The 12,781-nt window shown below is 37.9% G+C and overlaps 1 protein-coding gene across 2 annotated transcripts in view; it reads left to right on the forward strand.

Moving 5' to 3' along the window:
- alk (ALK receptor tyrosine kinase) overlaps positions 1 to 12,781 on the forward strand; it is a 541,946-nt gene that overhangs the window by 226,653 nt on the left and 302,512 nt on the right. For both annotated transcript variants that reach the window (XM_047345720.1, XM_047345721.1), the window contains exon 2: positions 2,485 to 2,595. In XM_047345720.1, the coding sequence (XP_047201676.1) occupies positions 2,485 to 2,595 (111 nt within the window). The remainder of the gene's footprint in view (positions 1 to 2,484; positions 2,596 to 12,781) is intronic.

A 12,781-nucleotide genomic window follows, 5' to 3' on the forward strand; every position in this document is an offset into this window, starting at 1 on the left:
ACTTCTAAGCCATAGCAGAGCAGCAAATCTACTACCTGTGCACCTACCCTCTTTCCACTTTTCATGGACAATTGGCTTCTTTTCTGGACCACTGCACTGCTGTGAAACACAGGCCACAAGCACCACATACATCATGTATAGTACTGTCCACAAAAACTATTTGTTCCTTTGCTGCCTTGTGAGACTTTTTGTTTTTCTCTTCTGGTTTCTTCTGTTGCTTGTTTAGTTTTTTTTTTGTTTTTTTTTACAAAAATAAAAGGCTTGTTTTGCAGAGATGGCTGGGGTTGAGGATAATTTGCACATCCAACCATCTTATGTCCAGACCCTTTGGATGATATCACTTTATTGTCAAAAACAGAAAAGAAAACATTTTTGTCTTCCTTTGCCTCACATTAAGTTGCTCATACTAAAGCCAAAAAGATACAGGAGGGTGTATGTTCATGCATAGGGACAATAAAGTGACAGTGTGAATCTATCTTTATGCATCAATCCACTCTGCATTTGAAAGATTTCTGAGTGTGGGTGGGAAAAAGTCACACTATTAACTCTCCCTTGAATATGTGGAGGAGATTGTGTTTATGTTTTCTATGAATATATTTTGAGAGACATTAAAAACCACCAGCCTTCTCGGTTGCATGCACCAAGCAGAAACACAAACTGATAAATAATTTAAAGCACATAGGAGCAAACTCTATATTTTTGCTATGTTTCTTGGACATGTTATCAGTTGATGTTTAACGCTGGAACATTTTTAATTAAAGAACAAACTTCAACAATTTATCAAGCTCAGATTCACCCATCTGTTAAGCATATGGCATTTTCCTCCCTTTCTTGCATACTTAAAATCACTGCACTGTCTAAATAGGCTGCGGTTTGATTATTACTACATGGTTTGTATTAGGCTCCTCTATGTTTGCCAGTTAAAAGCACATTGAACATGTTCTAAATGCACTCAGAATAAACTTGTTTTTTAATTATTATTCTTTTTATAATTACAGATTTTTCACTAATTCAAACACTGTTAGATTTATAATGCAGAGTCCAATATACAGATGCACTGCAATTAATATTTGGTTAAACCTCCCTTGGCAAAGTGCAGAAAAACAACATATTTTTGCGTTCATCTAAATCAGGGGGGCTGTGGGTATGTATTTGAGGGAAAATTTGCAAACCTTTGCACATATTTATTGATTTCAAAGACATCATTAAAAGTCAAAATGAATCTATTCTTGTTTACATGACTTATAACTCAACAATTAAACTTAAAAAAACTCCAAACACCAAGAACTTGGTCAATTAGCCATTGATCTGATTGGACAAAATTAACGGTTGCCTCTCAGATGCCAATAAATCAATAGTTCTCTAGTTCAGTCGGAAAATATAAGTAACTCACACAACATTTCTCAACAGAAGACAAATGACTAAACCTAGTAGAAAAATGGGAAATTTGAGTCTTGAAATATGGAATTCTGACAAGAAAAAGTTGTCAAAACCCTGTTTCTTGTATTCAACAAGTGAGGAAAACATCAGGGACAAGGTGCTTTCTCCTGATGAGGATTTCTGAGCTTCTGATCAACTGGACACTGGTCAACCTCAAAATCCCTTAATTCTGTTTACGGTCTGATCAATCAGGCCTTGGGGGCAAATGACGGATGAGACTGTTGAAAGAGTTTTACAATGGTTTTATGGCTTGCTGCACACAAACAATTAGTATTATTTGACTAACATTGCCTAAAACGCCAGATTATGTTTTAGGACCATGAAAGGATTGCTTAAAATGGCTGCAGGAGTCTCATGTGCTGTCAACAATGTATTAGTCTGACTGTACAGTAATTTTCCATGAGTTGAGGACAAAATGTGAGTGTATGTGTGAAAGAGATGTGAAGGCGGAGAGGGTTACACATGAAGTAAAGGAGAAAAGTCTATATTTCTACTTTCCAGCATCAGAGTACAGTTTGATGTCAAGATAATTAGTGTTTGAGTTTGGAAAGTTAAGATGAAGTCAGACAAAATTAGGCTAACCTGACCTCAGGTAATTATGCAGCATATTGATATCCAATAACCAATTCATTTAGCTCTTTGGACTTTTGTAACTCATAACCACTGAGATACTGTTCAAGTTCACTGACATTAATCTGCAGAGGTAGTACTGTTAGGGATCAGTATTATGTTCTCTTTTAAGACACTTGGCAAAAATTTAAATTTTTGGTTTGTTATCAATGTTTCTAGTACAGATAGATTAAGAGTCAGCCATGCTTTCTGCCTGCTAATAATTTGTTCATTCATTAGTCTGTGATTTTATGGAGTCAGTCTTCCCTGTATGAGACAGCGCTCACACTGATCTCAATTAAAGATATGAATTAAATGCAAATAGAACATACTAAATAAAAAGAGCATTTTTAATTAATTTAATGTCTTTTACAGTTTTGCATTTTATTTCTCTCTCACCTCGTGACCTAATGGTAACATTTTCTGTCATTGCAGGTGAATCTCTAGACAGCAGGAATGCTATCGGGATTCCCCGAGGGTACTGGAGCTTTTCCTGGGTAGCCGAGGATGACCTGAGTTTTCCAAATGACACCGCAACCAAGTCAGGTGAGTTTGTTGTTGTCAGCTTTCCTCAGAAAGATGGACAGGATGAGGAGCCTCTGTCCTCCACAGTCTTTGTTCCCAATTGGCCTCGACACCAGGCGTCATCTCCCCATCAGCTTACATGAACGTTTCTGTCTCGCCTTCCTCTGATCATAGCTCCTGGCACCGTCACATCACTCATAGTTCTTTGTGGCAACATTGGGGCTCAGTAGATAACAATAAAATGGAGCAGAGATAAAAAATTAACAAAGAAAAACTTAAATAAATGTTTACTGTCGTTTTATAAAAAAAATATATATATATGCAATTAAATTCAAAGCATGCAGCCATTATATAATTGTTTAAACACAAGCAAACATAAGGCAAGGAAATTTTATAAAAAGGAATAAAGTATACCAGAGCAAGAGGCTTTTATCTCCCCAAAGAATTTAAAGACCCAAAAAGAGGTTGAAACTACCATAAACTACCAGAGAAGTGTACCATAGCCAATTCCTAACCATGCTAACACCTGAACCTCCTACCTGCAGGAATATTCCAGCAGCATGAGCTAAGTAGATTAGCAAACGTAAAGATTACTGTGCCTATTCATTTTCCTTGTAAAGGTTCTGATTTGGTTCTAATGGTTAATGCTTAAGTGACCTGTGAATGTAATCATAACTCTTAAACATGTTTTGTTTTTCTTACATTTACGTTTCCTGCTGTAATCTATTTTACTGGGATATTATGTAAAACACTAACACCAATTGGGGCAGAATTGTAAGTTACAGTATATCTGCAAAAACTCAACTTTGAACATTCAGAATTTTTTATTTTGACCAGTCTTCTTTGCAAAACAGATTTAGATTTAGGTCTGGACTTTGACTGGGCCATTGACCCATAGCGATGTGTTGGACGCGAACGCATTGGCTATTAAAGCTGGCTCTTTGAAGTAAACAACAGAAGCCAGCTCCTTACTGCGAGCCATTTTCTGTCCCACTTCTTTTTTTGTCTTTAAACCCCATGTGACTGGTCAATATGTGTGTCGTCGTATCTGTCTGCACTGGCAGAGGGCTTACGGGTCAATAGTTATACACATTGGCTGGTAAAAGTTGGGGCCAGCACCGCAACACCATGATGGAGGCTGCTGTTAGAATTAATGAGATCTGTTCAATATTTTCACTTAAAACGGTGTTAAAGTAAAAGTGTTGAAATAATTGTCAACTATTGAATGCATAATTTATGAAACACCGGATTCACATCAAAATGAGATTCCATGTGTCCTGGTGGCTTGGTCTTGCTGCATTATAAAATAATAATTCATTTTCTGTCACCTTCTTCCACATGTTTTCTCTTACCCTACATTGCTTGAGTAAAACTTAAACAGGGTTTTTATGTATTTCTTTGGGCAATGGCTTTCTTCTTGTCCCTCTTTCATAAAGGTGCTTCTCCATTCAGATTTGTACATAAACAAACACTGCATTCAGGAGTGAACTCTGTTAATTAGTTATTATTGCAGAAAGGACTAATTACTTTCACAACCTAGTACTGATAAGATCTCATGCTTTGCCATTAAAGATGACCTATTGTTGTGTTTACAAATCTGTTTGTGTTGGTATCCTGCAGGAGCATGGTGTTGGTCAGGAGTGAGTCTATGTTGATCGAATCCACATTTGAATTATTTCAATCATATCTAACATTTAGATTAAATACGAGATTAAAATTTGAGGCTTGAGGGGCCACTTTTCACCCACAGTTAAGGAATATATTTTCATTCTGACAACTAATGAAAGAAAATGTGTGAATGAAGAGATCTTTGGGAATTCAGTTGTAAATAAAAACACAGTTTATTCTAACAGATGCATAACTTCATTTAACAATTTTGTAAGACCTTTTGCTTTGAAAGTCTAAACTGATTCTCTACTGAGGATCTTTTCAGAAAGCATCGGACTAATTAAAAAACAGTTTGTCCTCTTCCTTTATTAGTAATGATGAGGAGTCCTGCCGTTAATGCTGGTAGTAGAGTCTTCTTTGTCTTGTTGAGGGAGATTTTTTTAAGGCTATTTAAGTCTGGCTGATGTTTTGTGCTGAGACTTGCATGTTACCTAAACTTGAATTTCGACTCTCCTGTTTGCACCCTTCTTTAAGACAAAGATCCGCAGGGTATCAGCAACAGTTACGTCACATACGTCCGTGCACGAGTTGGCACTGCAGCTCAAATCTGAACTGTAAGCCATAAGTGCAACAAGGCATCATAGATCGGATGGTGAGCATGGCTAAAATATCTTTTGTATGGCCTAAATTTTGTTTTCCAAAACTGTTGATATAATATCTTTTATATAAGGATGATATTTCAAGGAAGAAAATGAGGAAGTGACGGCAACAACTGAATCACTGTTACCATATTTTGAAAATGTGATGTAAGACAGGAGATTAGTCACTTGTGACATGCACTGCCTTACTTGTATAAGGACGACTTTCTTGTTGCCAGTTTCAATCATAGCCATATTTTGAAAACAGAAATTAAGTCAGCAGAATTTTGCATTATGCATTAAAATATCCTGCAGCTGTTACGAGCAGCATAGCACATGCAGTTCTGGGCAAATGAGACACATCTTGTTAGATACAGAGTTCTTGGCACAGTTTTCTGAACAATTATTTTACATTTAAATATAGCCTTTAAAATGGCATAGCAATGGTTTTGCAATCATATGTAGGGATTTTGTCAGATAATATCACACAGATGAAATGGGGATGTGAGACCTCAAATTGGTTTGCAAAGTTTTGCTCAGATGTGAAAACATGTCAGCCACTCATGTCAGTCTTTGATATTAATTATTTGATAACACAAACTCAATTTAGTTCAATTAGCAGGGTAAGAGCACAGTTTTGCTCAAAATATTGAAATGCACACAACATTATGGGTGACATACCAGAGTTCAAAAGAGGACAAATTGTTGGTGCACGTCTTGCTGGCGCATCTGTGACCAAGACAGCAAGTCTTTGTGATGTATCAAGAGCCACAGTATCCAGGGTAATGTCAGCATACCACCAAGAAGGACGAACCCCATCCAACAGGATTAACTGTGGACACAAGAGGAAGCTGTATAAAAGGGATGTTCGGGTGCTAACCCGGATTGTATCCAAAAAAACATAAAACCACGGCTGCCCAAATCACGGCAGAATTAAATGTGCACCTCAACTGTCCTGTTTCCACCAGAACTGTCCGTCGGGAGCTCCACAGGGTCAATATACACGGCCGGGCTGCTATAGCCAAACCTTTGGTCACTCATGCCAATGCCAAACGTCGGTTTCAATGGTGCAAGGAGCGCAAATCTTGGGCTGTGGACAATGTGAAACATGTATTGTTCTCTGATGAGTCCACCTTTACTGTTTTCCCCACATCCGGGAGAGTTACGGTGTGGAGAAGCCCCAAAGAAGCGTACCACCCAGACTGTTGCATGCCCAGAGTGAAGCATGGGGGTGGATCAGTGATGGTTTGGGCTGCCATATCATGGCATTCCCTTGGCCCAATACTTGTGCTAGATGGGCATCACTGCCGAGGACTACCGAACCATTCTTGAGGACCATGTGCATCCAATGGTTCAAACATTGTATCCTGAAGGCGGTGCCATGTATCAGGATGACAATGCACCAATACACACAGCAAGACTGGTGAAAGATTGGTTTGATGAACATGAAAGTGAAGTTGAACATCTCTCATGGCCTGCACAGTCACCAGATCTAAATATTATTGAGCCACTTTGGGTGTTATTACGTAGTGACCTGGCCACTATCCTGCAAGACGAATGGCTTAAAATCCCTCTGACCACTGTGCAGGACTTGTATATGTCATTCCCACGACGAATTGATGCTGTATTGGCCGCAAAAGGAGGTCCTACACCATACTAATAAATTAGTGTGGTCTAAAACCAGGTGTTTCAGTTTCATTGTCCAACCCCTGTAGCTTTTATGGCACTTGGAAAAAAGATGTGGCTAAAGAAGATGTGAAAATACAGTAACTTACAAATGATGTATTGGTTTCTAAAAGAGATTTCCTAATCAGTGTTTTTTATCCCTGATCTCAGTCCTTATGTGATACATAACGAAAATCAAGGCCATTTATCTGCTGGAAACGAAATGTGCAGCAAAATTACAGATTACATTTCTGTCTGGTATTGTGACTGTGTCCTATTTAAATCATTCCCAATGATGCTCTGAGTGACGCATTATAAGGGCTGCACATTTCCAGAAAACCTTGTGATGGCGATAATATCGTTAAGTACGGTGATGACAAAATCAGTTGTGATATTTGTCTATTTCCTTCTTTCCTTTCAAGTTCTAAACCAAAATTTTGCAAAACAAGAAAAGCCAACTCTGAACAGCTGAGAGGTCCCAGATTTCAGCTGTCAGAAACACACAGTTCAGCATTAGGTCTGATGCAAAGTCAGTATCGGCACCTTGTTGTTAGGGGAGTCTAACCTGCATGTGAATTCAGATGTGCAAAACCGTACATCCAAAACAACTTAAAAGCTTGGACCTTCTCCCCCACTAGCATTGAACTGAGAATGCCCTTTAGATGAAGAGCAAAACATCTTCAACTACAACAATCGAAGTCCAGTTGTTCTGTTTTTTAACCTTTTTTGGATTTACCATGTCGTGGATGACTGAGAATCTTCTCCATTATTTAGTGTTATTGTCTATTTTTCCAACTCATTCCCCCTTTCCACACGACTGAAATGAATCATGACTGGATTTCATTTCTGTTTTTTAATTTAAATTATTTTCATCAATGTTATAGATATTTCTTATGTTTTTTTTATTGTTGTTTAGTTTTCATCTAGTTTTTGTCTGGAGAAAAAAAGTGGTTTAGGAGCTTTTGTCTACAAAATAAAGTCTGGCTAAAATCCAAAATTCCAAAATTATTTTATACAATTTAATCCATCTGCATTTTCATAGAATATTTAGAGAAAATGTCACTGCCTTTAAGTCATAAACAATGTAGATTAATGTTTATTGTTATTGAAAAATGGAAAAATGTGGTAATCTTGACAATTATCGAGTTTGGCAAGATATGCTCATGAATTTCAAAATATTTAAAAATTGATTGCACAAATTGTGTCCGGTTGGCTTGATCAAGGTTCAGAAGATATAAAATTAGACACAACAGCAGACACAGGCTGTTAAGTTTATTAAGTTTATTCAAGAACTGATAAATTTAAAACTGTCCTGATCAGAACCTTGATCAGGTACTCGGGATTGGATTAGGACATCCAAAGTTTCTCTCTGTCTCTCAGTGGGATTGTTGACACAGTTTTTATATGTTGGTTGACAAAACAAGACTTTAGTGTAATTATGTGCAACTGGGGATGGAGGTTCTTTTCACCATCATAATAAGCCCTTGTCATGCTTTCAGTGTGGTTAAAATGCTTGAGAATAACAAATAGAAAAAACTATTAAATGTCAGTGAATATTTGTAGCACAATATCAAATTAAATCTAGAGGATGAATTCTCTACTCTCAAATTTATTGATCGCTGCCACACATTGAAAGAAGAATCAAGAGATTTCTGTGTATTTTAGAATTTATTTAAAATAAGAACAAAGATAATTTAACACTTTTAATTAATGACAAGTAATCACTAACAGTAAGTAAAGAATTTAATATTTTAACTACCTTTATAAGTAGCCCCACATGCAGTAGAGTGCCTGCAATTAAAGTAGCACCACTGATCTCAGCCAATCATGAGACTTTGGTTGTTTCTACATTGAAGAAGTGAGAACACTGGTGGGAAGATCCAGGGACTAACTGGTTTACTTTTTGAATACCAGCTTTTACTTTCGCATTTTTTTACGGTCCTCGCCACTCAAAGCTAAGTTTGCAGATTTTCCTTGTTAAAGCACACCGGAGCAAAAGCATGAACTCTGCATCCTGCCTGAGCTCTCAGTGTAGCTCGCCCTCTCAAACAAAGAGGAAATTGTTTCAAGGTCTCTTTCATTAAATACAGGCATCATAATGAAAGCACAATCAGTGTCAAACTTACCATAGTTTGAAGACCTTTTCAATAACCTCTTCTTCCAGTAAAAATCTTGCTTTTTATTACTTTCTCTTTCATTTTAAATTTCATGTTTTAGTTTTAATTGTTTCAAATCAATTTACTGAACTGATTGAAGCCAAAGTAACTCGTTTTGCTTAACGTTTCGACTTTCCAGTAACATCAAAAGGTCCATGGGTGCTGCTTTTGCCCCATCTTTCTTATTGTTGAGCCATGAACAATGACCTTAACTAAAGCAAGTGAGGCCTGCAGTGCATAAGATGTTGTTATGGCTTCCCCCTCCAGTAAGTCAGCCAGAAGAAGCAATAAAAGAATGTATCTTTAAGTGGAGTAGGCAGTGTTTTCTATTGTAAACTAAATCAAATTTACAATTAAATCTCTACTTTAGTGAAGGCAAGCACCATAATAATAATAATAGCTTTACAAAAGTGCATTATGGTAAGAACATATGGTTACAGCTACAGTATTACAAAGTTTTTAGAATTTGAGTCAATACATTATGGAGGAAAGATCCCAATAATTAGGACAAAAAGATGAAGTATGGATTCACATCCAGAAAAAGCCCCTGTGTGCATAAATGCCTTGACGTTGCATCATCCATATTAAAGCTTTCACATCAGACGATGGCTCAAATTGGCTTCACTGATAGACCTGCAAGCAGGTAACTCTCTCATGTTGCCACAGCAGCTTGTGGTAACAGTTTAAGGAGGACTTAGTGAGGTTAGTCAGCTGGAGAAGAGTGTCTTTTAATAAATCATGCTGGGATGTTTCTCACCTGCCACATTTTTCTTTTTGTTTTTTTACATTTGATGACTATGCTGACCTCTTGTCTCTGGTATGCTGGCAAATCAGACGAGGAGCCTGAGCCTGAGATCAGTGAGGCAAGCGTAATGTGGCTGGAGCACATCTGGGCTGTAAAAGCTAGATGACTGCAAATGCTAATGCAAATCATGGCACAGCTCACTGAGGCAAATTGAATGTTGATTAAACAGACAAGAACTAATGTATATTTTTTATTGTTGTCTATATAAGGGATTTGATTACACCATGTTCTGTCTTTATTGACATATTTGTAAATTGTGTTTCTTTTGAGTAATAACCCTTTAAATTGTGCAGCTTCTGCTTTGTGTATCAGCGGCAGGAGTTGCAGTGGATTACAGAGAACACCACACCGTCAGTGTGTGCTTGCTGAAAAAAGAAGGCTTGTTCACAGCAACATGGCATGGTGAACATGGCTTCAGGCTGCAGCAATAGATCTTTGCTCTCCCCACAGCATCTGCTATCTGCTGGCATTTGTCAGCACTTACAAAAGCCAACAAATACTGACTGGACATTTGCCACCAGCTGCCCCCATTCTCTCTCCCATCACCCTGCTTCCATTAGCAGCCTTTAGTTTAGCTGCAGGGACTACAGGGTAAGCCCGATTCGTTATTGAAATTTCTGGCAAACTCCTGTGCCTTTCTGTGTCAGTAATATTACCAGTACTGTCAGAACCATCAGATCTTTTCAGCTTTTCTCCCACAATGTTGTCTTCCCCCTGTGGAGAACAGCAGTAGGGGAGATCATCGCTGTTTTCTGTTTAGCAAAACGCTTCCCATACGGTGTCTTCATCACTTCGATTTTTCTTGTCCTGATGGATTGTCCTCGCTCATCTGCGGCCGCCAGCTGCAACACACTCACGCATTCAGATGGATGTTGGCCACTTGAGGAGCTGCCACGCTCCACAATAGAACATCTGCCTCGCTCACTGGTAGTGCTGTTTGTGTGTAATGAGACTCAGTGGTAGAATAAATAAAAAAGGTTTTCAGAGGTAGAAAGGCAAATGGCAGGTGCTTATGGCAGTCACATGAAAATGTATTAAATCCATCCTATATATTGTTAATCACTTTGGTCACCAATGTTGTGGATGTGGAAAGGGCTATACAAGTAAACTGATGAATGAATGAAAAGAAACTCATAAGAAATCTCCTGCAGATTGTCACAGGCTGTGCAGGGATGAGAGCAAACATGTGGAAGAAGCAGCTCTGGTCAGACCAGACCCAAATTGAACTTTTAGGTCTATATGCAACATGTCAGATGTGTATATATTTACTAAGCACTCCATATCTACAGAGAGACATGATGATGTCAGCGTCATGCTGTGGGGATGTATTTTTCTCAGCAAGAACAGCAAAGCTGGTCAGAGTTGATGGAAAGATGGATAGAGCAAAATTTAGTTCAAGAAAACCTGTTGAAGGCCAAAACAGAACTGAAACTGGAGTGGAGGTTCAAATTATTAACAGAATGGTGATAATACACCCAAAGTCAGAGCTACAGTTGAATAGTTTAGAAATAAGCTTATTAATGCGTTAGAACAGGCCAGTCAATGTCCACCTGAATCCAGCTGATAAACAGTGCCAAGAGTTGAAAATTGATGTTCTCAGCTCTCCTTCCAATCTCGCTGAGTTTGAAATATTTTGCAAATAAGAAATGGGCAATTATTTTAGTGTCTAGATTTGTGAAGCTGGCAGAAAGTACTCCAAAACACTTATTGCTGAAATAGTAGCCATCAATGTGGAGTTAAATACAAGGCTGACGGCTGTAATTCTGAGGAGATCTCTCAAAATGTTGCAGTGTCCATCAGTGTAGCTCGTTCAACCTCAACTTTATCAAAAGAAAAATCTCTGTGACCATCTAATTAGAAAGTTGGATGGCTTTATCTGTCAATGGAGATTCTGTAATGTTCAGTTTTGTTGTTTGTGATCTAGCAGGAAAAGGTACACCCAACCCCTGATTCGTTTTTCATTGTTAGTCTTTCCTTCCTATTACTACTGAGGCTGTTAAACACCAGAAAGTGTTTAGTAGCAACACTTTTAAATATCTGACTTTAGTATTTTGTTCCTCTGAATAAAATAATGAATCCAGTCTCTCTAGATTGTCATCTCCTAGAAGGTACCTGAGTCAGATTTCTAGAATTCTTGAGGATCCTTATCTGGGTTTAGAACTGGAAATAGTTCAAGCACCACTCTACATTTTAAGAGATACCTGACAGCCAAGAGATGTCACACAGCTACTTTTACTGCATCTATTAATCAGCAATGTGAATGTAAAGACATTACTGTGTTGAAGACAACAGCCAACAAACAGGGGGACTGTATTAAATGTTTGAGCTACAGAAACTGCAGAAGTTTAGTTGTTTGTATGTTCAGATATTTTGAATAACTTTACCAGTTTTGAAGGGTAAAAATGAACTAAATCAAAGTAAAGAAACTGTTTTAGAAGGAAATTCAATGGCCACATTACTGCTGGAGCCTACGGTGCCTGTGGATTGTTATTGACTAAAACAATGGGAAGCTCAGAATGATTTAATGATCTGAAACATACTGCAAGGCAAATGGCTTTTGCTGTAGTTCTGATTCTCTTAGGACTCCCTTAAAAATCTTCAAAGCATCTGAGAGTCTGTAGCGAAGAACTTCAGTGGACCCCCTGCCAGCATGCCATCTCTGTCGTGCTGAAAAGGTGATAAAAGGGATAAGGTCAGAGGAGTTCTTTGGGAAACCTGACACCGAACACCTATCGCCTCTGATGCTTCATCACAAACTGTCACATGAAGTTCAGTCAAAACATCTTGATAACCCCCTGTCCTCTTCCTCTGAACCCAAAATTGTTTGTTTAATTAACATGCAAAAAATGCTCTTATATAACAAACATATCACATTTTAAAATCTTTCATTTTCAAACCTGGAAAGAAAAATACTTACTGTATGAGCACAGATGATCAATGAATAGATTTGGGTAAAGTTAGGGAAAATGTATCATTAAACACTTGATTGATTTGTACCCCCAACAACAGGAAACAATACGTTTTAGACGTTTTCTTTGCTGTACTTTTCATTCCTGCTGTTCGTTTAAAGTCGCTACTCACTTGGCTTTTCATCTTTGCGTTTGATTGAAGACTCCAGCTGCCATAAGGGGAGATCAATTGCCTTGTATATCTGGGCAATAAAAAGTCAAACACCTACATAAATAAGCAGAGTTGAATGAAATTACTATGTTATCAGGAATTAAACGTATTTATCATCTCAGTTTAGGAGCTTCATGGGGAGATTTTTCCGTCATTTTATTTTCATCCCTAAAGATACACATTATTTGATGCTGTTTATTTGTGCCGTTCCAGTA

This window comes from Girardinichthys multiradiatus, chromosome 19, assembly GCF_021462225.1.
Source record: "Girardinichthys multiradiatus isolate DD_20200921_A chromosome 19, DD_fGirMul_XY1, whole genome shotgun sequence".
In the NCBI taxonomy this organism is placed as follows: Eukaryota; Metazoa; Chordata; class Actinopteri; order Cyprinodontiformes; family Goodeidae; genus Girardinichthys; species Girardinichthys multiradiatus.